The following is a 23,047-nucleotide window of genomic DNA, read 5'->3' as shown; positions in this document are numbered from 1 at the left end:
TGTATCCAAGACTTGTAATGGAGAGTCATTCAGTTATATTATATATTGCTTTCCTTGAGATTGGTGTACCTTTTCCACCTCTGCATCCAGTAATATTTTCTGTGATTCAAGGACAATAATTAACCTCCCTAGACAGAGCAGACAGGGTTATCTTATCATGTATCATTATGGAAAACTGCCTAATCACCAAAAACCACGTGCTTTCTACGAATCACTCTAAATGATGCTTTGTAGTCTTTCAATTTTTCCTTGAATAGTTCAGCACAAAAATAAAGTAAGTGGCACTTTAAAACATAGTGCCCTTCATCTCCACTGCAGCCGTCATCATCCTCTTGCTTTTCTTGGCTCTGCAGGAGAGGAGGAGCCAGGTGACAGCCCAGCCAATCAGAAGACCAACAACCGCCAGCACAGCAGTGAGCCATACTGGCACATTGTCCGAGCAATCGGAGGTGAGAGGCAGGGCTGTGCTGTGTGTTGTGGGTGCTGAGGTGGCAGTGGAGGTGAGAGCAGAGGTCGTGCTGTGCGTTGTGGAGCTGTGAGGTGGAGCCGTGCTGTCGGTTTCGGGTGCTCTAGTGGTGGTCGAACTGGGCGAGCTGTTCACCTTGGTGAAGATGTATGGATGCTCCTGGAACACACAATTAAGAAGACCATAAACTCAAAGTCAAAACCACTTCCATGGACTGTCATAATGCACAAACTGAATAGACAAATCACAGCTGGGTCAGTAGCGGCGTGTGACAGGTGCTGGTGTGGCAGCTTTCTTACCTCAGTGGGGCATCTGATGTTATTTCTGGTATTCATGAAATTGTTGTATGTCTGTTTTTTACCCACTGGCTCCAACTAGAGAAAAAAACAGAAATACGTCTTTCCCCAGTTCATGACCAAACTGCAGTGAGATGCGGTAATCTAGACAGACTTCAACCAAAACCCTTCCCCTGTCCAACTCAGTTAGCCTTTCACTATCCATCTCTACGGACTCACCATGTTATTCCACAGAGCTGCAGCCATGTCAGCATGTCCCCGGACGCTGAAGTGGAAACAGTCCTCAGAGAAGTAGGTGGTATCAGGTCTGCCGTCCTGGAAAAGAAATAATACAACATCAGTGTTTGTAGGGATCATGTGCACTGAAACGGGGGGGGCTTGTTACTAAAGCCTAAACTAGGGCTAAACTACAGTATATGTTTTCTACAGCGTATGTGGAGAGTGGGGGGCAACAAATAACTCACAAAATTCAAAGGAATGATGGTGTTTTTAAAAAAGGGCTGCACGACCACAGCAAAGTCCTCTCTGCCATCATAGCGGCCTCCGTACATCAGTTTTTCTGTCTCAATCTGAAAGAAAGACCACATATGCTGAAGTTATTACAGCTAACGTAATGATCATGTCTTGTCAACACGTGTTAGCAAAAACTCATTTGGTCTCACTGTTCTTGCCAATTAACCTGTAGTTCCCGATTGATCCGTTTTACTTCAGCCAGCTCTGGGGAATCCTCTCCTGGTAACAAGAAGCATGGGCAGACATACCTGAGGATCAAAGGTGAAAATTAACAGCTGCATTTGGAAAATAAAATGCAACCTACTGCATAGTACAAAATTTGTGGATGAGCTAGTCCTTTATTAAATACAAAATTATTATATATTTCTTTGCTGTGATGAAAGGGTATAAGATCAATATCAAGACAAGTGCTGATGTAGAATTGATTTGGCACGAGTGGATCAATGAGCATACTTTTGTAACACGCTGCACCCAAGACTATCCCTTTTGATCCTGCGAAGGCCTTCAATTTCCAGGATCTCCAAGACGTTGACTATCGTCCTGGGAACCTATGGCCAAAAGAAAGAAAACATGACTTTTATGCCGTTTCAAAGAATTCAAAATTCAGAAATGGCTTTTTTTTATCTATCAATGAAAAGTGAACCTTTTTTCATTGCAGGATCTCTTAAAAATATTTTAAATGTTGGTATTTATTGCTTAACCAAGTTTCCTTTTTTTTTTTTTTTAGTAGATAACATCTCTTTACCTCTTTGTACAACATGTCCAAGCTTGTCATAATATGATGGCTGTAGTTCTGAGGTGACAAAGAGGCCTGCAGTTTTGAGACACACAATGTACAAGGCTATTTATTAATTCATAGTGAACCTGTGTGCACATAATCCCATTTATGCCTTTTTTTCATTAAAAACTGTTCTCCGTTGTGGCCAGTAAAAAGCAGGACAATTGATTTAAATTTGAGTAAAAAACTGACCAGGTTTGTATCTAAAAAAGAACATATCATCCAAAAGAGCCGACGTCATGCAACATGTATGAGCGTACGCGCAGCAACTAAACCCTGTCACTATCGATGTCTCAGAGCTCATCTTAAATTGATGCTCTACTTTGATATTCTGCTTCAAAGCACAAACATTAAAAGCGAGGAGAGTAATGGAGAGAGAGAGAGAGCAAAAAAGAAAAAAAAGGGGAAGATGAGAAAATGAGAAGGGAGAAAGAGAGGGAGAAGGAGGGAGGGAGACAGAGACAGGATGGAGAGAGTCTGGGTTGACTACTGTGTTGTTTATGCCTCTTATAGAACAAGGCCTATCACTGTGCCCCCTGTGCTTGTTTAATGCAGACAGAGGCTGGGAGAGAGGAGGGAGGAGGGGGCTGTTGTTTTGTGTCGGAGGGGTAAAGTGACAGAATGTGCTGATTGAAAAGAAACCATGTCTGCTCTCATCTCACTCTGACACAATAAGACAATTAAGGGAGGGCTGCTCACAAAGCTTGATTATTCTGCTCCAGTGCTCAGTCCCATTTGGAGAGTGATATCATGAGACAGCTCTACACAGGGCATCGCACAACACTACAGGATGTTTAACCACTCTGCTATGGCAGGAGATTTACTAAGGGGAGTGCTTTGAAAAAATGTCCTTCATCCCTTGGATCATCCTGTACTTCCTGGGACCACTTCTCAAAGCAGCTCACCCGGTCGTTGCAGTACTGACACAGGTCATTGCCTCCAATGAAGAGGGTCACCAGCTTCCAGTCATTCTGGAAATCCACTGACTGTTTCCATTAAATGGATCGAGAAAGAATCGGAGAGACAAACAGATGGGACAAAGATGACGTTTTCTTGTTTATCTTTCACATTACTTTATTGTAACTTGTGGTCATGAAATCACATCAGTGCTTGCACTAGAATCTGTTAATACACTATCTTAAACTCACAGAGTCTTTTTTTATGGTATCAATCAGACGGCGGACCTGCCCTGGGATACCGCTATAAAATTGGAGACATTCATGAGTGCACAAAATATTTGAAAGTGAACATGTTGAACCTGAAAACAGATCAAAGAAATGTCGGAACTCACGATATTTTAGCCCCTGATACAGCCATGTTGAAGCCAGTTTGCCATTTCCCTTGTCCCTTTGACACTCCTTTGATTTTAGGATTGAACTTCTTAAGGATATCTGATGTTAAGAAAGAAGGACTATTACGGCAAAAGAGAGGAAACACTAACTTTGTTACGGTCCAACTCTGTCATCTAGTGGTCTCAATGTGCATTGCACTTCAAGAAGGGCACAGTATAGAAACAGGAGAGGCTTGCGGCTTACTGGGTAATGTGGTGACAGTCTCCAGAGTTTTGTCTCCTCCAATGCTTGTTAATGAAAAAACAGACAATGAATGAAATGTTTAGAGTGCAACGTAAATGACCTTGTTGGGTGTAAACTTTGTGTGCAGTATCTCACCTCCATGACACTCCTCTGTACTCGGTTCTTAGCTGGAGCAGGCTCTTTGCCTTGGCACCAAACCCAGTCTACATGCAGATAAAGATTATTTGTTTATTCAGTCATTTTAAGACACTTTTTTTTTTCCCTCTGCCTCGATCTGAAACATTAAATTGATGATTCTCTCTCCTCTTATACATTAACTTGATTAAATGGGTAACACCATTGATCCACTGGGGGATCCTAGCTCTAGTGGACATCACAAAGATACAAAATTATGACAAACTGGCTTTTGCAGAAATTATGTGTTGAAAATGATGCACATGACGTAAAGAGACGTAACGATAGTACTGGCTAAAAATGAATCACGTACTTGCACAAAAGAATCTATTCTGTCCTATCTGTTGATATTATTATCACATCCCTGGTGACACCACTTATGTGATAATAACCATCAGATAATATAGTGATGGGAAGTTACAACTGTTTGCGGTATTTAATTTTTAGTCTGTTAGAAAGTAAACCCAATTTATTTGGCACCTTTTAGAACAAAAAAGTGCTTTACAAATATGCATATAAAACAAAGCGATATAAGCATATATTGGTATACAGCAAAAGCAAAAGGGAAAAAAAGGGTTTTAAGATGCTTTTAAAAGAACTGCACTGATTGTGTGTGAAAGTTCAGTCTTGACCTTGGAAAAAGTAGTCTCCAAAAACCATCAAGTGAGGAGGACTGTGAGAGGTAACTGAAAGCTCTGGGGCGAAAAGCAAGTCAGTGCTTTATCCTTTAGTTAGGATATTTTTTATAACCATATTTAGAGGGGTATTTTATTACACAACAAAAAAAATCCCTTGGTCACACTGTGAAAACTTACCGTTATAGAGTCTCCCAGGGCAGCCACCACCTTGATGTCTGCTGGCCGTAACCTGTGAACTAACCAAAGATCAACATGAGCATATTTTACATCCGACGCTTGTATTTCACTTTAGGTGATACCTAAGTTACACCTTACCTGAGGTGGGCACAGTGTCGGACGGAGCTGTGTTAACACAGGAGAAGTCACTTCCCCAGTTCTAAAGAATGGCAGAGACATGTTTTAGGAATATACGGTTATAATCTATAACTTGGCATCATGCATAACTTCCATGACTATGACTCACTGTAACAGGGGCAGGAGTGGGTGGAGGGCCTGGGAAGGTGTAGTTGCTGTTGACAGCAGTCCTGAAGAATGGGTTGGTCTGATAAAGAAATTATAAAAATAAAAACACGAATACGCAAAAATGATTAAAAAAAGAACATATATAATGTATAGTTTTTCATAACTTGTTGGACTCATTGAATGTTGCTGAATGCAAAGTTACCTCAGAGGGACACTTCAAATCAATTGCTGCTGTGAAGTCTTGTGTAAAAGTCTTGTTGCCCACTGGCTCTAGCTAAGACATTGTAAAAGTCAGTGATTTATTTTCGATCATTATGAGAGAAATAAAAACCACATGTGTCAAAATACAAAATGTAGGAAAATGCCTTCTAATAAAGTAACTCGTACCATGTTGTTCCAAAGACCACGAGCCATGAGAGTGTGAGCTCTCTGGCTGAGATGAAAACAGTCGGGGGAAAAGTAAGAGCGATCAGGGCGGCCATCCTTTTAAAAAGAAGGGATAGGAGGGAAGACATTTTAAAAAATATTTTAAGAAACATAATTAAGAATATTTGATGTTTCAAGTGTGTCAGCTCTTACCTCTAATGTGGGAAGGAAAACCTCTCTCATGAGGGGCTGTAGTACCACAGTGAAGTTGTCGTGTGTGTCATATCGCCCAGAGTCAATTAGCTCTCTCATCGCATGCTGGAAGGAAAGACAGCCGAAACGTAAAGGCCAAAAAAGAAAGTATAAACAGGTGTTTGACTTTTGGGCGACAATTATTTTGAGATGACGGGGTCATGATGGGAGCAATGCACTCACAGGACTGATTTAGCCTTTAGATTCCCAGGTTGATTTTGGCTAAATTTTTTTCAGCATCAACTCAGCCATAAGTCTGACTTATCATTTTGTCAGTTTAACAAAGTACAATTCTGAGAGAAACCCAACTATACGAGAAAAATAAGAATGCACAAATCTTTAGTCATAATCGCTCAAAGAACAGTAAATGGTTGTAAAAGAAAAATTGTTTCACTATTCATAAACACAACTACAGCATAAAAATGTAAGAAATAAAACTATATTGCAGTCTATTTACATCTAAAGTGATTTTATTACAACTTGTTTTTGTGCCTTTTTTATGGAAAGTCCGTCCTGTAAATCAAAGAATTAAAAAAAAAAAATACTAATTCATAGGGTGTTTTATAGACTACAGACATAAATGAGATGCTGTGTGAAAGCACCACATCAGCACTTTCAACTGGTTTTCTCAGTTTGTTGCGACATGTAAATAAAGTTGGGTTACTATCGATAAAATGTGCTGAGTGTATTCACCGATAAGAAGACAGACTCCACAGGGTTTAAATCTTTTTATGGTTATGACAAATTAAGACTAGTGAATTTGTGTTGTAGCCACAGAAATTTGTAAATCACATAAGAAAACAGAGAAAAAAAACCCTCCACCTTTTAACTTGTCTTTGTTTTGTACCTGATAAGCTCTATTGAAGTCATTGACCTTCTGGAGTTCAGAGGATCCCTCTTTCGGCTTCAGTATGCAGGGGCAAACTAAACTGAAACACGAGCATCAGAACGTGTTCAGTGATGACGTGATCTTTTTTTTCTTTTTTTTCTCAACCAAACTGTTTGTGTCTTACACAACCAAAAATAACGAACCTTACAAACCAGGTGGGACAGCCTAGAGTTTTATCTCTGTGCAGATCACGCAGTGGTACAATGTTTAACAGCTCTACCAGATTGACAATGGCACGGGGCACCTGGGTGACACAAATGATAAAGTTCACGGGCTGTCTGTATTTTGGATTATGACTTTGAAACTGCTAACATAGAGTGAGGTTGAATTTTTGTTTTAGCTAAGTGCAAGAGGACGAAAACATACTTCACTGTGGAGCATGTCCAGAGCTTGGCGGATACGACTGACCACATTCCTGGGCGAGAAAAAAACCTGTGGAAAAAATGTAACTTGCTCAGACCCAAAGCATGAGATGGAACATGTGTGTACATAAATGTGAAACAAATCGAAGCTCAAACAATACGTCAATTACCCAATTAGTCGACTGTGAGAAAATCAATCAGCAACTATTTTGATAATGAATTAATCATTTGAGTAAGTGAGTAACTTTTTTCGAGCAAAAATGCCAAACAATTGCTCAAATGTTATGATTTGCTGCTTTTTTCATCTTTTACGACGGTTTTGGACTGTTGGTAGATCAAAACAAGCAAATTGAATATGAAAATGGCTCTAAGATATTTTGATGGTCATTTGTCACCATTTTCTGACACTATTAAAAAAAAATGTAATTGCTAAATTGAGAAAATAATCTGAAGATTAACAAATAATGATAAAAGATGTTTAATAAGGATAAAAGATCCTCAGTGATCATTTAAGACAGTTCAACAATCATGTATAAATAAGAAAAAATAATGCCAAAAAAGTAAAAAAATATTATAGTAATCTTGAAAAATATATGAGTGCTCACGCTGTCTGTGCAGAAGTCACATATGTCATTGCCTCCAATAAACATGGTGATCACTTTCCAGTCATTGTGGAAATCAATGCGCTGTAAAGAAGAGGTAAATGTTCTCTTGATTTTGGTAAATATGAACATAATACTGAGACAAGGGTTACTCAAGAGCACATCTGCTTGTGTTTTGACTGTAGTTTAGCACTGCCTCACCGAGTCATTTTTCATCTTGTCCACCAGGATGCGCACCTGTTGCACCATATCACTGAGGATAGAAACAGAAAAGTTTTAAGAAGTGCACATTCTGTGTTCCGGCAGTGGCATAAGTTCTGCTAAGGTTTTCTTTGTTAGTATTCAAGAGGTCATGACTGACCCACTCTTGGCTCCTGCCACAGCCTGATTGAGAAAGGCCTTAGGATCGTCCTCGTTACCTATTCCCTCCGAGAAACCAGTCAGGGAGGGGTTAAACTCCCTCAGGATGTCTGCAAACCACAATCACAGGGAAGATGAAAAGGACGAAAGCAGAGCTTGAATTGATAAACAGGATTGTGTACATTCTGTGTTTTGTAACAGATATGCTCATGTAAATTATACCATTTTTATATCTCACAAACTATCAGTTGATTCTTAAAGAACTTTAACTCAAAGTCCACTTACTCCTTTCAATTTGGTTGAAAGCTCTGGAAAACACTAGTAAGTGGATATTGAGTTAAGATTACATATATATATATATATATATATATATATATATATATTTTTTTTTTACTGAATAAGTACAATTCATAACTTTTTGTGAAGAAATTTCTTCTCGTGTCATGTTATTCTGTGATTTATTGAATTTCTGTAGTATTATTTTAGCAAGCAATTTACAGCTTGTGTTTAATTTGGGAATTTTATCTCACAATTGTAACATGTTTTAAAGGTGGCAACTTAATATTGATAATCAAAGGCATCGTAAAACACTTGGTTGATTTGGATCATTAGCTGGCATAAAGAGCAGCTCTGCTGGACAGTGAGGTCTTTAATGATCATGATAAGATACTGTAATACAGATGTTATCAAGCAAAATGCTACAGTTGGCCCATGATGAACATCGCCATATTGTATAAAAATAAATCTCAAGAAATCTTTTTTTTTGTTGTTGTTTTTATGTATTTTCATTTGATAAAATAATAAAATAGAAGTCAGACATACTTGGCAGAGTGGTTACAGTGGTAATGTTTTCATCACCACCAATGCTGGAAATTGCAGAAACGGCTCGTTAGTTTTCTCACAGTATTACCAAATTAATTCCTGAAATCATTTTCAACACTATCAAAGTTGGAACAAGGTTTACTTTAACTTATCTTACCTCCATGACAGTCCTCTGTACTCTTTAATCACTAATAGAAGGTTGTCTGCCTTTGCGCCCACGCCATTGGCAGCCTGCAAAAAACATCAGACGTGAGATACTGAGACCCTGTAGAACCAGTGGAAGTATTTATTGAGCCAAAAAGCGTATATGGAAAGTATACGCTTTTTGGCATAATCCATGGCTCATGGTCCATGGCTTGACATCCGTTGTCTTGTTAATTTTGACGAACAAATAAAGTAGGAGAATTGGAAACACTCACTGTCAGAGAGTCGCCTACTGCTGCCACCACCTTGATATCTCCAGGTCTGAGCTCATGAACTTACAAGGGAAACAGAATAAAGTAGATAACAATAAATTTCCAAAAAAAAATTAGGGGAACACAGAATAAGTGCTAATATTTTTTTTCATTTTTTCACCTGAGGCTGGTGTAGTGGGAGATGGACTGCGGTCTGTGCAAGGTATCTCAGTCCCCATAACCTGAAAACAGACAGTATTCTTCAGTTTGTTTTACTGTATGTGCCGTCATAGTACTGCAGTTCTGAAGTTGGTTTGAAAGACTTACGGGATCTGTTTGTGTAGAGGCTTGGCTGTAGACTGTGTTTTCTCTGTCAGTGGGTGAATTTATCTGCGTCCGCAGGAAAGGTCGTTCCTGAGACAAGAGTGGAAAGGAAGCGAGTCACAGTGTTAACCATAGTATCGGTATCAGATTTTAATCTTAGATTGAGAATCTGCTTTGTGATTTGGAGGCTTTCGGATTGAATGCTGAAACCTTCTGCAAAACATTTAGTCATCTTGTGAAGCATGTCTTTGTGACATTTTTCTCATCAAGGCTGGAACACAACATGGTGTACTTCCGCATTAAGCTGGGACTTAGAATAGACTGTGTTATGTGATGGAAAGCCTCACCTGAGTAGGGCAAGGAATAGTGATGACACTGTTGTCCACGACCTCTGTCTGACCTGTCGCTGGCTGAAGCTGGAGGAGGAAACGTGATGAATGATTGGTTAAGATCTTAGTTTCAGATGGGGCAATTTTGCACAGCCAATGACCATACAGCATCCAACAGTGCTGATTGCACAACTCTTGTGTTCATATATATGTGCATATTGAGCAATGCTGGAGAAAGTCATCATGTAGATAATCCCATCAAGTTAATCTTTACATCTATTATCTAATCTCTCGTGAGACCAACAAATTTCACTGTAATCATCTTCCCATCTTGCTTTTGTTTTAAGGGATCATGATCATTTTACAACTCAGACAAGGGTCAATTCCAATGTCAGAAAAGAATGTAGATCAATATCGCAGGGTTTTTTTTGCCTAAAATATAAATACACTGTACATTTAATTAGTAAAAGAACTTACCATGTTTGTCCAAAACTGAACAGCAAGTTGGTTTATATAGGACCATGTGTTATCCTACAAAGAAACACATGATATATGCTAGTTACACATTAGCCATTTCAAGGGTCTTTCATGCTTTGTTGATGCAAGGACGGCTTGCAGTTATTGATTAAAACTGGTGTCTTGAAAGAGCTTTTCTTTACTCACAGAATCTGAGTAGGGTTCTAGGATAACCGGGGCAGACTGTAGCATGGCAGTGAAGTCTGCACTTTGGCTTTGCCACCTTGGATTTTTCAGGACACGACTTAGAGAGTCCTGGAGACAGGACGCATGGATAATTGTCAAGTAAGCAGCCAAATATGTTTCAGATGAACATGAGCCAGAAGCACACAGTTACCTTTTATTTATTTATTTTTTTTACACTTACCTGCAGTGTTTTTAGAAGAGTTGCTTTATGTAGGCGTTGGTTTATGCTTTTATCTTTCATACACTCACACTTGCTACAAAATAAAAAGGGAAGCATATCACTGTAACGTGCCTTTTACAATGAGCCAGATCATAACGCTACCAGCTACGTGTATGTATGCAGAATTCAGGGTCTCTATCATTTTTCCTATTTTAAAATAACAAGCCATTTTGCTAGTTTTTTAAAACAAAAGAAAAAAAAATTAAACACTCACTTGTCCTGCTGATATGTGCTCCACACAGCGACATGAACTAAAGTGCGATGCAACTGTAAAAGTACAGCAGGCATATTAGTTATTTTTAAATCATTTTTAATTTGTTCATGGCAAAATTCTATTCAACAAAAAGCACCATACCCTTTTTTGCAGTATCTGCAGAGCTGCTTCCACATCCTGCACAACAGCTTTAACATCTCCAGCAACCTGAAGCACAAAGTAACAGTTACACGCTCTTATCACCCTTCACAAAACCTAGCACACGTAATAACACGGTTTGGTACGAAACGAGGAATCTTACATGTGGTGAACAGGCACACAGGGAATCTGCTGGGACAAACAGCAGCACAAACTTCCAGTCTGAGACCTACAGCAACATATGAAGGACATGTAAGATATATGAAAGAGAAGAGGTGAGCAGACTCTATCCACTGCCAGATGTGGGTAAAGGCTCAGGAAAATCTATAAAGTGGATTGTGAGCTAAAGATATTTAGTGAAACTGTAAGAGAATATAACAATTACCACACGGACAATCTGACACATTCGGAAATTTACTTATTTGGGTTATTGCGTATCTCATATATATATATATATATATATATATATATATATATATATATATATATATATATGACAATTAAATATGAAGCTACAGCCAGGAGACGGTTTAGCTTAGCGTACTGGAGCAGCCTCTGTCCAAAGGATCTGCCCTCCAGAACCTCGAAAGCTCACTGATTTAAATTTTATATCATGTTTGTCTACTTTATACAAAAACCGACTTGTAATATTGACACGTTGAGGTTTTGTGGGGGACAATTTCTTGGCCCAGAGCACTGGCCTCCTGAACTCTTGTTTGGCGAAGAAATAAAACAGACATAAGTTTCTCATCTAACTATCGATGGAGGACTTTCTGAGTCCCCCGATGTTCTCGACCGCCGCTCGTCTGATTGGCCTCCAACTTCACGTGTGTTTCGTTGGGGACCCACGGTAGTGGTGTGTGGATGGTTGTGGTTTTTTTTTTTTGTTTGTTTTTTTGATGAGCAATTCTCGAGAAACACAAAAAGAGAAACATTGAATGACAGTGCGTTACGGCCGGGTCGACTCATCCACGTAACCGACGTCGTCGATTTGGACAACGGCGCGTTTCGAAGATGGCTGCACCCGGTCAAAGCGCGGATTCCCCGGAAAAACAAGCTGCGGCTTCCGAAACCTCGCACAAGTTTATCTGAGGTGTGGGAGCATGTGAGACGGAGACCCGAGCTCAGCACGCTGGACGTGGTTTATCACAGCAGCACAACTGCTCCGGCCGGTCACCTGAAATGAAAGCAACCCGGGGCGCTTTGTTTAAGACGCGGCGGCGAGCAGGACACTTTGTTTACCTTTCCGTCCCCACCCACGCATGATGCATTAGGATCGATACCAGGCACCGCTGCTGTCATGGTAACGTAACGTTACACCACGCGTCATCTCACGTTGTTATTCGGCCGTTATATGTCTTATGTCTCCTTTTACGGCCATGTTATAGTGAGGAAAATGGCCTAAACTGCCGTCGAATCCTTCCAAGTATTTTCCTTGCTGACTCAAAAAATACATTTGCCAGCGATTTTCTTAACTGCATATCACTCCAGTGATGAAATACATTAATGTCTTACCCATTTTAAGTTAAAAGTCAAGTTCTTCAGTAAAAAATCCTGGTTCTCCAGTTCAGGGAAAGGGTTGCTATGACACACAGTGATATATTAATCTACACTCACTCCTCTGTTAAAGAGGATGTTGATTTATTTTAATGCTCATTTTGGAGGCAGTCATTTGTGGTGCTGTTGAACTGTTTTGTCAACCTTAATAATTCATACAAATGGGATGGACACCACAAATTACAGCCTCCAGAATGACCATTAAAACAAATGAACGCCTCTTTCAGACAGATTCAGTAAAAACTGAACATTATAATCCTCATGAAGGGAGGATTAATTGCAGGTCTGATGTATTGTATAGCATTAGTTCCATCTAGGTGTAACTAATAAATTGGCAAGTGCATGTATGTGTTACAGCAATCCTTTTGAAATTGTGGTCCAATATTTTCTGATCACGTATCTAATAGGGTCTGTTATTATTAATAATATCATAACACAGCAGTGATGTGGAAATTGGATGATGATTATTAGATGATTGCATAAAATATTGAGCTGTTAATTGAATAACAAGCAGGTTTTGAATTGGCACTGCACTAGTATCTCAAATGGAGGAAACACAGGTTGTACACTTAGAGTCTTGTTGGAGTTGCCTGTCCTCCCAAATACGGAAGGAGGTGCCCTAGGAGAGACTTTAGCTCCCGTGAATCCTTATCATGGCAACTACTTCCTTCTTGATTCTTGATGCTTCATTTTTATAGAGGGTAAACTCCCCCAGGGTTCAATTCTCCGCAATCAAATAATAAAATGTTTAAAATACATAAAATATTGTTATGAGAGGGTTAATGTGCACCTGATGTGACAGGGACATGGACAGTTCCTCAGCTTCCTCCGACAAACTCCTGCAACACATAAACTGTCTTGTAACACAAGTGCAGCAAACTCATTAAACGGCATTTATGTGTGTGACTGTACATGCTTGTGTCATGGGTATGTGTGTGTTACCTGGGCTGCAATGAGGTCCGATCCACATGTGGAGTGATCATTTCAGGATTAAACATAGACAGCAACTCTATTAAAGACATATGTTTAATTTCTTAAAGGCACAATCAGACAGTGGATTATTTACATTATGAGGTCATTGGTGTTGTGAAAATAACAAAAAGTTTGCTTAATTCCATTTGAATTGAGGGTCAACAACCTGTGTTTATGGCTCACTGTCTTATCCTTAGAGATAAACTCGACCAAATTATAAGATTATTGTTCTGAGAATTTATTCATCAGAGCGTGCTCTGTTTCGGGCACTTCCTGTGACATGGTCTTGACTTCTGTCTCAAATCCACTCTAAGTTAATAAGTGACAGAGCAAGGTTATTCTGGTTGAATACAATAAAATTAGTGACCGGGACTAGGCCTGAAAAAAAAAATCAAAATTCAGCAAAAGTGCTGATTATTTCTGTTATCTACTAAGAATCAGCTTAAACAGCATTAGACTTTTTCAGCTGAAAATAAAGATGTATTCAAAATGATTATCTTCCATGTACTAAAAATGCAATGATATGATAACAAGATGGAAAATCAGGAATCTCTCAATGAATGCAAAAGTGGGCAAAAAAAGTAGGAGACTTCACAAAGTCATACTAGTCAATACTCTGGTGAAAATGTACAGTGGGTGAGAATTCATTCATAGACTTACCTGCTACCCTGCTGGCCAGTCTGGATGCTTCATCCCTAGTGACGAAGACATACATGTTGTTAGATACAATTAGGGTTGGTAAAGGTTTAAAGCTCTAGATTCAAAGCAGCTCCGGAAAACACTAGATATGTCACTTTCAGCAATTTAAATATTACTGAAGTATATTTTTGAATTTTATTTTCGGCTCTTACCAGTGTGAGAGGGGCATTCCCAAGGTGTAAACAGCGGAGATATCAGCAGGTGTGAGAGCATCAACTGAAGATGTGAAAAAAAGGGAATTAAATGGTTATGATACAACACTGGACAATATATTTTATTGATAATTTAGTTTGAATTCAAGTAAATGAGAGGCCTGGTCTTTATGTGTATTCACAGAAATCGCCGAGATTGGAACAGATCAGTAGAAAATGCCTACCTGAGGAGGATGGAGAGGAGGGGCCAGGTATTGGTGAGCAAAGTATTGGCATGTAACTTTCTGTCTGTGACAGAAATACAATTCTTCAGACTGTCACCGTCACAGTATCTATACAGAGCAAATGACTGATGCATCATTTAATTTTAATGATCACTAAAGTGTAATAACGGACAGTACAGTACCTTGTCAGATTTTTCTGTTGACTCTAAATGGGACATACAGGAAACAAACAAACAAACAAACAAACAAAAAACAACTCAGTGCCTAAATGAACTCACAAAAGGGACATTGAGCTGAAAAGTAAAAAGTAAAGGTAAGTGTTTGTAAAAGTTAATTAAGTGTGAAAACTTAAGAATACAGGTCAGAATGCAGTAAAAAAAAAGACGTCCCAATCCCATTTTGCACTTCCCCTAAAATAGTAATTTAGTCAATAAAGTTATTTAGTAAATAAAATGGTTCATTTTCTTTGTTCAACCATGCCAGGATATATTCTATAAAGATGTTCTTCTTCAATAAAGTTATTATGTTCCTTACAATTTACTTTATCTTAAAGGTTCGAACTGCTTCATGAAGAATTCACTGATTTTACTTTTACTTATTGCTTGTAGCATAAATTTGCATAATAAACTGTGGTGTAATAAACTTTATGTGTGGTTTACTCTTTTTGCATTTGCAGCCCAAAGTCCTCTGTGCACGGTGGACATTTATATCTAACTAACAGAGACACTGTAAACTTTCTTTGTACTGCGTACATCAGCAAAAACCATGCATCTTACTTTGGTAACACTTTACTTTAAGTCCCTTCTTAGAATTTATAAGCAGTATATAAACATCTGATAAATGTTTAATAACACATTATAAGGTCATTATAAGAAGATATAAGAATTTATTACAACTATAACCCCTCCTGTGGGCACCCATGAAGGCTGGTTTATAATCACATAATGAATGGTAACGTGGTAGAACACAGTTGTAATAATAATGAAATATATCTCCTAAAGAGAAGTTACAATTGTTGACAACTAATGTGCATTAATGAACATTTATAAATGTATTTATAGTATGTTATGAACCATTTATTAAATATGAGTATACTGCTTATGAATGCTAGATTGAGGGCCTGAAAGTCAGGTGTTACCCCCCAGCAGATGCGAGTATGAGCTATTCTCATCCACGTTTTGGTAAAAGGATCATGAGTGCCGAATTAGGTACAACATGCATCAACCAGCAGTGCGAACATGACCACAACAAGCCTTCAAAGAAGCAGACCGGCTTTGCATTTAAAGGTTGCCGGCTGCAACAAGTAATTCAGTGCATTTAATTTGTCAAACTAATTGTGAGTATATTATTATGGCCTGTACTTTACCTGTAAACTGAGCGAAGGATCCAACAAGGGCTGCCAAAATCAGGAGTGCAGATCTAGTAGTCATGATGTCGTGAGAAACTGAGTGCCTTCCACACTGGGGGGTTTGTGTAATGCCCTCCTCTTTCTTTCCCTCGGCCTCAGAGCAAGACAGACTGTAAGCTCTCGCTGACTGTAAAAGTACACTGTACCTGTCAAGGGTGTGGAGAAGGAAAAGAGTTCCCGCAAGGGCAAAGTTTTAAAAGGGGGGAAAAAAAGAGGAAAAAAGAAAGAGGAAAGCCACTCTTCGTGCACAAAGAAAAATGAGCATTCCTGCTATTTTTTTCACCTCCTCTCTTTTATTCTCAGTCATATCTTCCTTTTATCAGTTTAACAGGATAACAATCAAACAGATTACCAGTCATACCTCGTCCTCCCTATCTGTGCATTTGTTTGTCCGTGTGTAGCTGTGTCACCTGCTGTTCATCCAGTAAATCTTAAGGATATCTTCGTGTTTTGCAACAGACCACACAGACACATTTTGGAAGGTCAGTGAAATGTTAGGTCAGATTTATGGCTATGACCATGATACGTTATGGATCGTCAATAAACCTTATCGTCATACATTTAATGGGTGAAAGAGACAAAGACACAGTCCTTCATCATTTATATGAGTATCACATTTTGGTGTATGTATTTTGACAATACTGAGTCAGACAGTAAAACTGTATAATATCCATGATAAAAAAAATGCATTCAAATGTCACTGTAAATCAATAATTAGCATGTTAGTATATACACTGATTGAACAGAAAACTTCGTCTCATCAAGAGACACAATCATATCAAATGAGACACAGGTTTTCTGTTTTCAGATCTACTGTACACTGTAAATCAAAATAAGAGAAATTCCTGTTATTTCAGAGTGTACAAAATTGTGTTTTCGCCCCATAAATATCACCTGAGTATTCAACTAAAAGGTATAAAACTGAGAGATCTGACATAATCAAGAGACAGGTTTTGAAGCCGCTCCATTATTTCAAGGAACAGGACGGAGTTTATGGACACAGTGATAGTAACCAGAGTGATTTTCCAGGGAAATGAATACATTTCTGGTTCATAATAAAACTCATTTGGGTGTAAAAGCTCAAACAACCATAAATATTCTGCCTCTTAATCAGAGTTTAAAATCTAAGTTTTCCAGCTTTTGGGGAGGATTTTCCACGTTAAAGTACAGTTTATTGACACAACTACGGACTGACATAACTATACGTGTTACCATACAACTGAATTTAAACCATGTTTAATATGCTGCTCTCTAATTCAGTGCTTTACCGAACACACATTCAGAAGACAATTCCTAACCTGTGATGATACATGTAACTGCAGGTGTTTCACATATTTCACCGGGGTTACATAAGGATATGTTACTGCCAGCAATTTCGTAAAACTGGACAGGTGCAGTTTGGGAGGCTTGATGAGATATGATTAGATTACTAAATACTTTATGATTTTGCCCTTAGATTGGCTTTGTAGATAGCCTGACCCTTGGAGTCAAGAGAGAGTAAAACAACAAGTTATCTTGATGTTGTGGAGTTATCAGATTTCGTTTATGGTTTTTTTATGCGTTATAGCATTTTTATACGTTTCATCAAAATAAATGTATCCATCAAAATGTTCTGGTGACCCGACACCTTACTAAGGGACTTTACAGCAGGTGGGTTTTTCCTTTTATTTGTCTGTCTATTCCTACCACAAGACTAGGAGTTTGAAGGTTCTGCAACCTGAATATGTAGCTTCTCATATTCTTTATCCGTGAGGCTGTTGTCATTCGGGTCTGCTACATCTAGGACTGCTGTTGTCCATCATTGCAGTGCCTGGTCGGTTGGTAGGTCAGTAAATGTCTCTCTGTGTCTTTTTCGACCAAACTTTGCGTGTCTTTCCTTGGAGGACCCTCATCACAACACTGATGATGGCTTCGTTACATTCGAGTTTCCCAGCAAGCCATGACAGCGTGACGGTGAGCCAACATGCACATCTCCAGGACCCTGGAACAGAAAGCAGCTAAGTGACATTCAGCCACCATTCATTTTCATTAGTTATACATGTGCCTTTCCTATTGGGTAGAACATGCATCAACCAATGTCCAAATGTCTTCTGTGAAAAAGGCCTAATCCCTGTATCTTGGCTTTGTTGTCCATGCTGTAAAGGATTTTCTTTTTGCGAGAGCTTAATTGACTTGGACGCACCTTATTAAAAGACCCTGCCTTCTTGTCTTTCATCCGCCTATTACTATCATCCTCCTCGACTTAAATGTCAAATCCATCCCTGCTCATTTAGTTCATTAAGCTCATTTAATATGACAACTGACAACATTTTGCTGTTGTTTAAAGGAGGCTACTGGCGTGTGGTTTGGGTTTGGACCCATATTGGGGTCTTTCATACTCATGTGTTGTCCTCCTGCCTTAGTAATTGGTCCATGGTGCTCATAGGTTTTCATTCTTAGTTTTTCAAGATGGCAACACAAAAGGTCATGCCAAACTCCATTTGATCTAAAATCTATATTAAAGGCAACTTATAAGGCAGCAAAGGTTGACATTTTATGGATGGTCTTGGGTCTTTAAAAAAAGGCTTCAAAATGTTTTAAGAAGTCTGTCTTACAAATGGTCGGGTACCCATATGAACAGTTTTTTATTGCTGTAATCTTTCCCTTTGAAAGATCCCCCTCTAATGTGCACGAAATCCACAGTGTGTGTTTCTGTGTAGAAATGTATTCCAAGCTTATCTGAGGGTAATATGAGGCTTCAGCAGCGGGAGTTGGACAAATCAAGCAGATATCTTGCAAAGCTGCAGTCTTTTTAGTACAAAATTCCCTCTTTTTCGTACTATCCTGCCACTGCCGTTTGGGGAAACACAAAGAGGGAATTTTGTTCTAAAATGACTGTAACTTTGGAAAATATCCACTTGATTTGACTAACATTTTGCGTGAAAGGAGGACTGTGGATTCATCACTTCCATTAAAATGGCTTCAATAGGAAGAAAGTATGAACAGGAGGAAAGATTGCAGCTAGCAAACGCTTTTCAGTGTTGGAACATTGGAACCTGACATGTTTGCTTCCGGACAAGACTTGAATAAATTGGGAACCTAGTCCTTTAATGCGTTTCTCACAGTTCTACTTCACGTGTTTCTGCCAAAAACAGAGTTCTGGTTCCTGCGGAGGTTTTGCTCGGCTCTGCTGACACCTGCTGGAGCAGCGACAGGCCGGATCCCGACCGGATGTTGATACTAGCTCGGAGCACTTCGCAAACAGGAACAGTTGGGAAAATAACAACGAAGCGACGACGACGACGACGACGGTACAAACAACAGACGTGCGTCTAAAATATACCTCAAATATCGGTGACATCGTCGCTGGTGGGGACATTTCGTGCCACTAAGAACAAATCTGAAACGGTAGGAAGCGGTCGGTTGGAGCTAAGGAGAAGTCTACGTCTTGTTGTTGTTCTCTTTGCTCCTAGCTTGTTGTCATTATCGCCGTTAGCCGAACGGCTAGACTAACGTTAGCTTCCTTTGACTTGGATCAGTCATACGACACCACTCAGCCGGAAAATTCCCTCAACCACGACCAAAACGAGCTAACGTGTTCAGTCTTATCGCTTAGTCCCCCGTGTTCATCTTCCACAGAGAGGGTATTTCAGTATTCGTCATAATGGCTGTTATTTTTTAGCACTATTCCAAGCTTCCCTCCACAGTCAATATTACTCACGACAGACCAGACAGGGGCAAAAAGTATTTAAAAAAAAAAAAAAAAATCAGAGCTACTATGGCAATCAGAGGTAACAAGCACACTTTAAAATACAATTCAGTAAATACCCATTAGAGCTCACAATGTTTGTTTTGTTGAGAACGTCGACTTTAAAGTCATAATATGTCTGTATCTTGCTAAGTTGCCTTATGTTGCCTTATGTTGCCTTGTGAATTTCTTGTCAAAATCGTCTATTAAAGATGACACATTGTGCTGATTGGCGTTCACGTTATTTCTACATTGGTTAAAATGACCCAAAAAAAAGACATGAGGTAAAATCCTGCATCACAGGATGTGTAATTTTATATGGCGATGTAGATATTTATCATGGCAGTATCTTTTTTTGGGGAAATCAAATGGAGAAGACCGTTTCTGGATAAAACAACCAAACAGGAATTTCTGTTTTGGCAAATATATATAAAAATCTAGTTATCCTTGTAAAACGCAAATTAAAGCCTCACTTCCTTGTTAGAGAAAGAAAAAAAGGGGTGAGAGAGAGAGATAAAAGAGCGCAAAGGAGAGGGGAGTGACCAAAAAAAAAAAAGCTAAACTGAAACTGAAAAAACTTCACTTGTTCCTTACTTCCTTGTGGTTTCTCAACCCAAGCCCAGCTGCCTTTGACTTAGCACCTCTAGATATACCATGGCCTGGATGACTGAGAGTCTTCACAGATCCAAAAATCCAATGTAAAACAGTCACCATGACACAGTCCTGCACATTGATTGACATAATTGCCCACAACAACCTCATGCACCCAGCAACGGTACCCATGGTATGGCAACACCTCTTAAAGTTCACAAATGTATATGGTTCGTGGTATATACTGGTATGTTGTTCAACTCTAGAGTATTGTATATTATTGTCTTGTTTTCTCCTACATTAGCTGTAGTCCAGTCATTCCCAGAGATCCGACAATGGGACGTATCTTCTTGGACCACATTGGCGGAACACGCCTCTTCTCCTGTGCCAACTGCGACACCATCCTGACCAATAGGTCTGAGCTTATCTCAACACGTTTCACAGGAGCCACAGGCAGAGCTTTCCTCTTCAATAAGGTACAGTGAAAGCCCTGGAGCCAGGAGGATCATGTACTCCTAGGTCAGACAGGATACACAATTTCAGTATTTCATTCCCTGCGTGAAAAACTGTGTGCCCGCTTGCGTCTCAACCCTATAGGTGGTGAACCTGCAGTACAGCGAGGTGCAGGACAGAGTGATGCTTACTGGCAGGCACATGGTGAGAGACGTCAGCTGCAAGAACTGCAACAGCAAGCTGGGTTGGATCTATGAGTTTGCCACGGAGGACAGTCAGCGGTACAAGGAGGGACGTGTCATCCTGGAGAGGGCGCTGGTCAGGGAAAGTGAGGGCTTTGAAGAGCATGTCCCCTCAGACAACTCATGAGTCCCTAAAGTTGGGTTAACTTATGTGGGAAGGCTCACTCCTGTGTCCTCCTTCCTTTTATTCCCTTGCCTCTGTGCCGCATACCGCCACCTGCAGAATTAGTGGTCAGTGAAGTTTCAGGGCCCCCCCCCCTAAAAAAAAAAAAAAAACACGAAGATTGGTTTGCTGGATCTATTCTTGCTGAATAGGGTTCCCCAAAATACTTCCTGATATATGTGTTCCAGGGTACACCCCCCCCCCAGTGTTCATGCACGGTCACACAGAATTTATAACATCGCTGCACAAGGCATGCTCCACTCTTATTCGTATGGTAGTTAAATACATGCATGATAATAGACATGGTCAATCACATTAAAAAAAAAAAAAAAAAACCATCACCAGATTGTTTTGTTTATTTAGATAACTGGAGGCAGTAGAGCTGAGTATGTTGACCATCCAGACCTGGTCAAAGCAGCCAGCCCAGTCTACACAGCAGTGTTAAATGAACCAGCTGAGGTGTCTCTCTACGTATTGCTTTCGCGGGGCTTGTGCTTCTGTGTTGTGAACTTTGTCTCAATGTGTTTGTCATTGGTAAGCCCTGAACGCATTTAAGACAATGGTAGTTGTAATTCCTATATCAGTTACCTTTTATTAGCTGGTAGTGTCATGAATTTAACGGTGTGTCGAATCTCTGTTCTCGTCCGTATGATACCGTAAGGACCGCACAGATTGATGTCATATTTAAGTATTCATCGTTGTGTTTGATGATGATGATAGCAGTTATTTAAATTCGGCTCACATGATGTGCAATTATTTCGATCGACATGACAGTTCTGAAATGTACACGGATTGGCTTGAATGCCCCATTCTTGCGGTTCATAGTGCGGAGGTGAGCTCCTGTACATTGCAAAATCGTGGAATTCATCCTACAGTTTTGTTGAGTTCTACCAGTCAGCATCTGTTACCATGGATTCTGTGCCTGTGCGCGTGTGCCGTGTGAAGAGCAACATGTCACTTTGGTGATATATCAGGAGCATGTACCTTCAAGCCATGTGTCTTCAGTATGACGGATGAGAAATGTGTCGGAGGCGTGAGGGAGATGTTCTCTGGCTGCCTGCTGGCTTAAGGACAGGATTTTGATAGGATGGGTCATACAAACATTCGAAATGAACTAGGTGACAGTGGGGGACAAACGGACAGAGCCTCTTAGGGAATAACTTGAGCCACAACGCAATAGGGATTCAGCAAACACTTTTCTGTAACACGGCACAATGTTGGAAACGACGACAAACCAAAAAGAAGTTTCAGTCCATCTTGAGTCTTTTTTTTTTAACTGTATTCATTTAAATTCATTCGAACAGTTGAATGCTGAGGCCGACCCCTAGGGCCAAATTACTGTTAAGATAGTGACTCTTTCTCTTTTTATAATCCTGGGCTTAGAGCACAATTGGTCATAAGATGACTTGTTCCTTACAACACAAACCAAACAAGCTTGAATGGAGTAATATGTCTTTAAAGACAAGCCTGTGTCTCTGACTAGACCCGAGCCTCTATTTTATATCGTCAGTGTCCTGTGAAGATTCCAAAATGTCAAATTGTGTACAACCCCCCCCCTCCCCAAACAAAACCGACAAAATCTCAGTTTTCATGACATTTGAGGTTATTTTTGGACTGGGTTGTAGCAAAGCATCATGGCCATGGTGTAACATTATGCCATTTCAGAGGGTGAATGGCTGCAGGCGTTACCGGAATGATCCAGTCTTCGCAAGCGACACTGTTAATGTTTTTGCTCGCCTCTACAAGGTCATGCAAGACAGTGTCAATGCAAGTTACAATTTCTACAAAAAGAAAAAAAAAAAAAAAGTTAAATATATACAGGACACTGACACCATCCATATACCTGCAAGTCAGTGCAGTCAGTCAATGGCCATGGCAGAATATAGTTATCATTTATTGTTCACTTTTTAGCATTTTATTGATAGGACAATTGTTTTTATTTGCTTTACTCATTATTATTATTATTTTATTGACTTGATACATTTATCTTATTGTATATTTTCCTGATTGGAGGTTTGAAGA

At 39.5% G+C, this 23,047-nt stretch overlaps 2 protein-coding genes across 4 annotated transcripts; one reads left to right on the top strand and one right to left on the bottom strand.

The window, feature by feature from the left end:
• Positions 1-275: 275 nt before the first annotated feature.
• Positions 276-14,548, bottom strand: plb1 (phospholipase B1). 3 transcript variants are annotated; one of them, XM_040136626.1, is made up of 41 exons: positions 14,442-14,548; positions 14,218-14,281; positions 14,027-14,061; positions 13,337-13,403; positions 13,185-13,233; positions 11,001-11,066; positions 10,841-10,906; positions 10,700-10,752; positions 10,447-10,519; positions 10,227-10,334; positions 10,041-10,094; positions 9,582-9,650; positions 9,238-9,324; positions 9,092-9,152; positions 8,935-8,993; positions 8,673-8,746; positions 8,516-8,559; positions 7,695-7,803; positions 7,535-7,586; positions 7,337-7,417; positions 6,736-6,801; positions 6,513-6,613; positions 6,328-6,409; positions 5,442-5,546; positions 5,250-5,345; positions 5,065-5,136; positions 4,864-4,941; positions 4,716-4,776; positions 4,578-4,636; positions 3,724-3,791; positions 3,589-3,632; positions 3,345-3,444; positions 3,202-3,253; positions 2,959-3,039; positions 2,021-2,086; positions 1,729-1,823; positions 1,442-1,523; positions 1,227-1,331; positions 982-1,077; positions 766-840; positions 276-625 (listed from the first exon to the last, which is right to left on the bottom strand). In XM_040136626.1, exons 1-41 carry the CDS (start codon positions 14,491-14,493, stop codon positions 287-289), a joined length of 3,246 nt encoding a protein of 1,081 aa, XP_039992560.1. In that variant the 5' UTR covers positions 14,494-14,548; the 3' UTR covers positions 276-286. The 3 variants fall into 3 exon arrangements, with proteins under 3 accessions (XP_039992560.1, XP_039992557.1, XP_039992559.1); XM_040136623.1 differs by lacking the exons at positions 13,185-13,233; positions 13,337-13,403; positions 14,027-14,061; positions 14,218-14,281; positions 14,442-14,548 and adding an exon at positions 12,080-12,145; XM_040136625.1 differs by lacking the exons at positions 13,185-13,233; positions 13,337-13,403; positions 14,027-14,061; positions 14,218-14,281; positions 14,442-14,548 and adding an exon at positions 12,015-12,053.
• A 4,485-nt stretch (positions 14,549-19,033) lies between these two features.
• On the top strand, positions 19,034-22,831 carry LOC120795855 (protein yippee-like 5). The gene is made up of 3 exons (XM_040138070.1): positions 19,034-19,236; positions 20,472-20,643; positions 20,765-22,831. The coding sequence occupies exons 2-3, from the start codon at positions 20,503-20,505 to the stop codon at positions 20,987-20,989; spliced, it is 366 nt and encodes a 121-aa protein (XP_039994004.1). The 5' UTR covers positions 19,034-19,236; positions 20,472-20,502; the 3' UTR covers positions 20,990-22,831.
• The last annotated feature ends 216 nt before the right edge of the window (positions 22,832-23,047 follow it).

Source organism: Xiphias gladius, chromosome 10, assembly GCF_016859285.1.
Source record: "Xiphias gladius isolate SHS-SW01 ecotype Sanya breed wild chromosome 10, ASM1685928v1, whole genome shotgun sequence".
In the NCBI taxonomy this organism is placed as follows: domain Eukaryota; kingdom Metazoa; phylum Chordata; class Actinopteri; order Istiophoriformes; family Xiphiidae; genus Xiphias; species Xiphias gladius.
The sequence above is the reverse complement of the archived record's forward strand: the minus strand, read 5'-3'. Positions and strand labels throughout refer to the sequence as shown.

Coding starts and splice junctions, on each gene's coding strand:
- plb1 (XM_040136626.1), bottom strand. CDS start 14,493: ATGCCAATACTTTGCTCACCAATACCTGGCCCCTCCTCTCCATCCTCC. Junction 4,942..5,064: donor ATTTGAAGTGTCCCTCTGAG/GTAACTTTGCAT, acceptor TTTCTTTATCAG/ACCAACCCATTCTTCAGGAC. Junction 3,633..3,723: donor TACAGAGGAGTGTCATGGAG/GTGAGATACTGC, acceptor TTCATTAACAAG/CATTGGAGGAGACAAAACTC.
- LOC120795855 (XM_040138070.1), top strand. CDS start 20,503: ATGGGACGTATCTTCTTGGACCACATTGGCGGAACACGCCTCTTCTCC. Junction 20,644..20,764: donor GAGCTTTCCTCTTCAATAAG/GTACAGTGAAAG, acceptor TCAACCCTATAG/GTGGTGAACCTGCAGTACAG.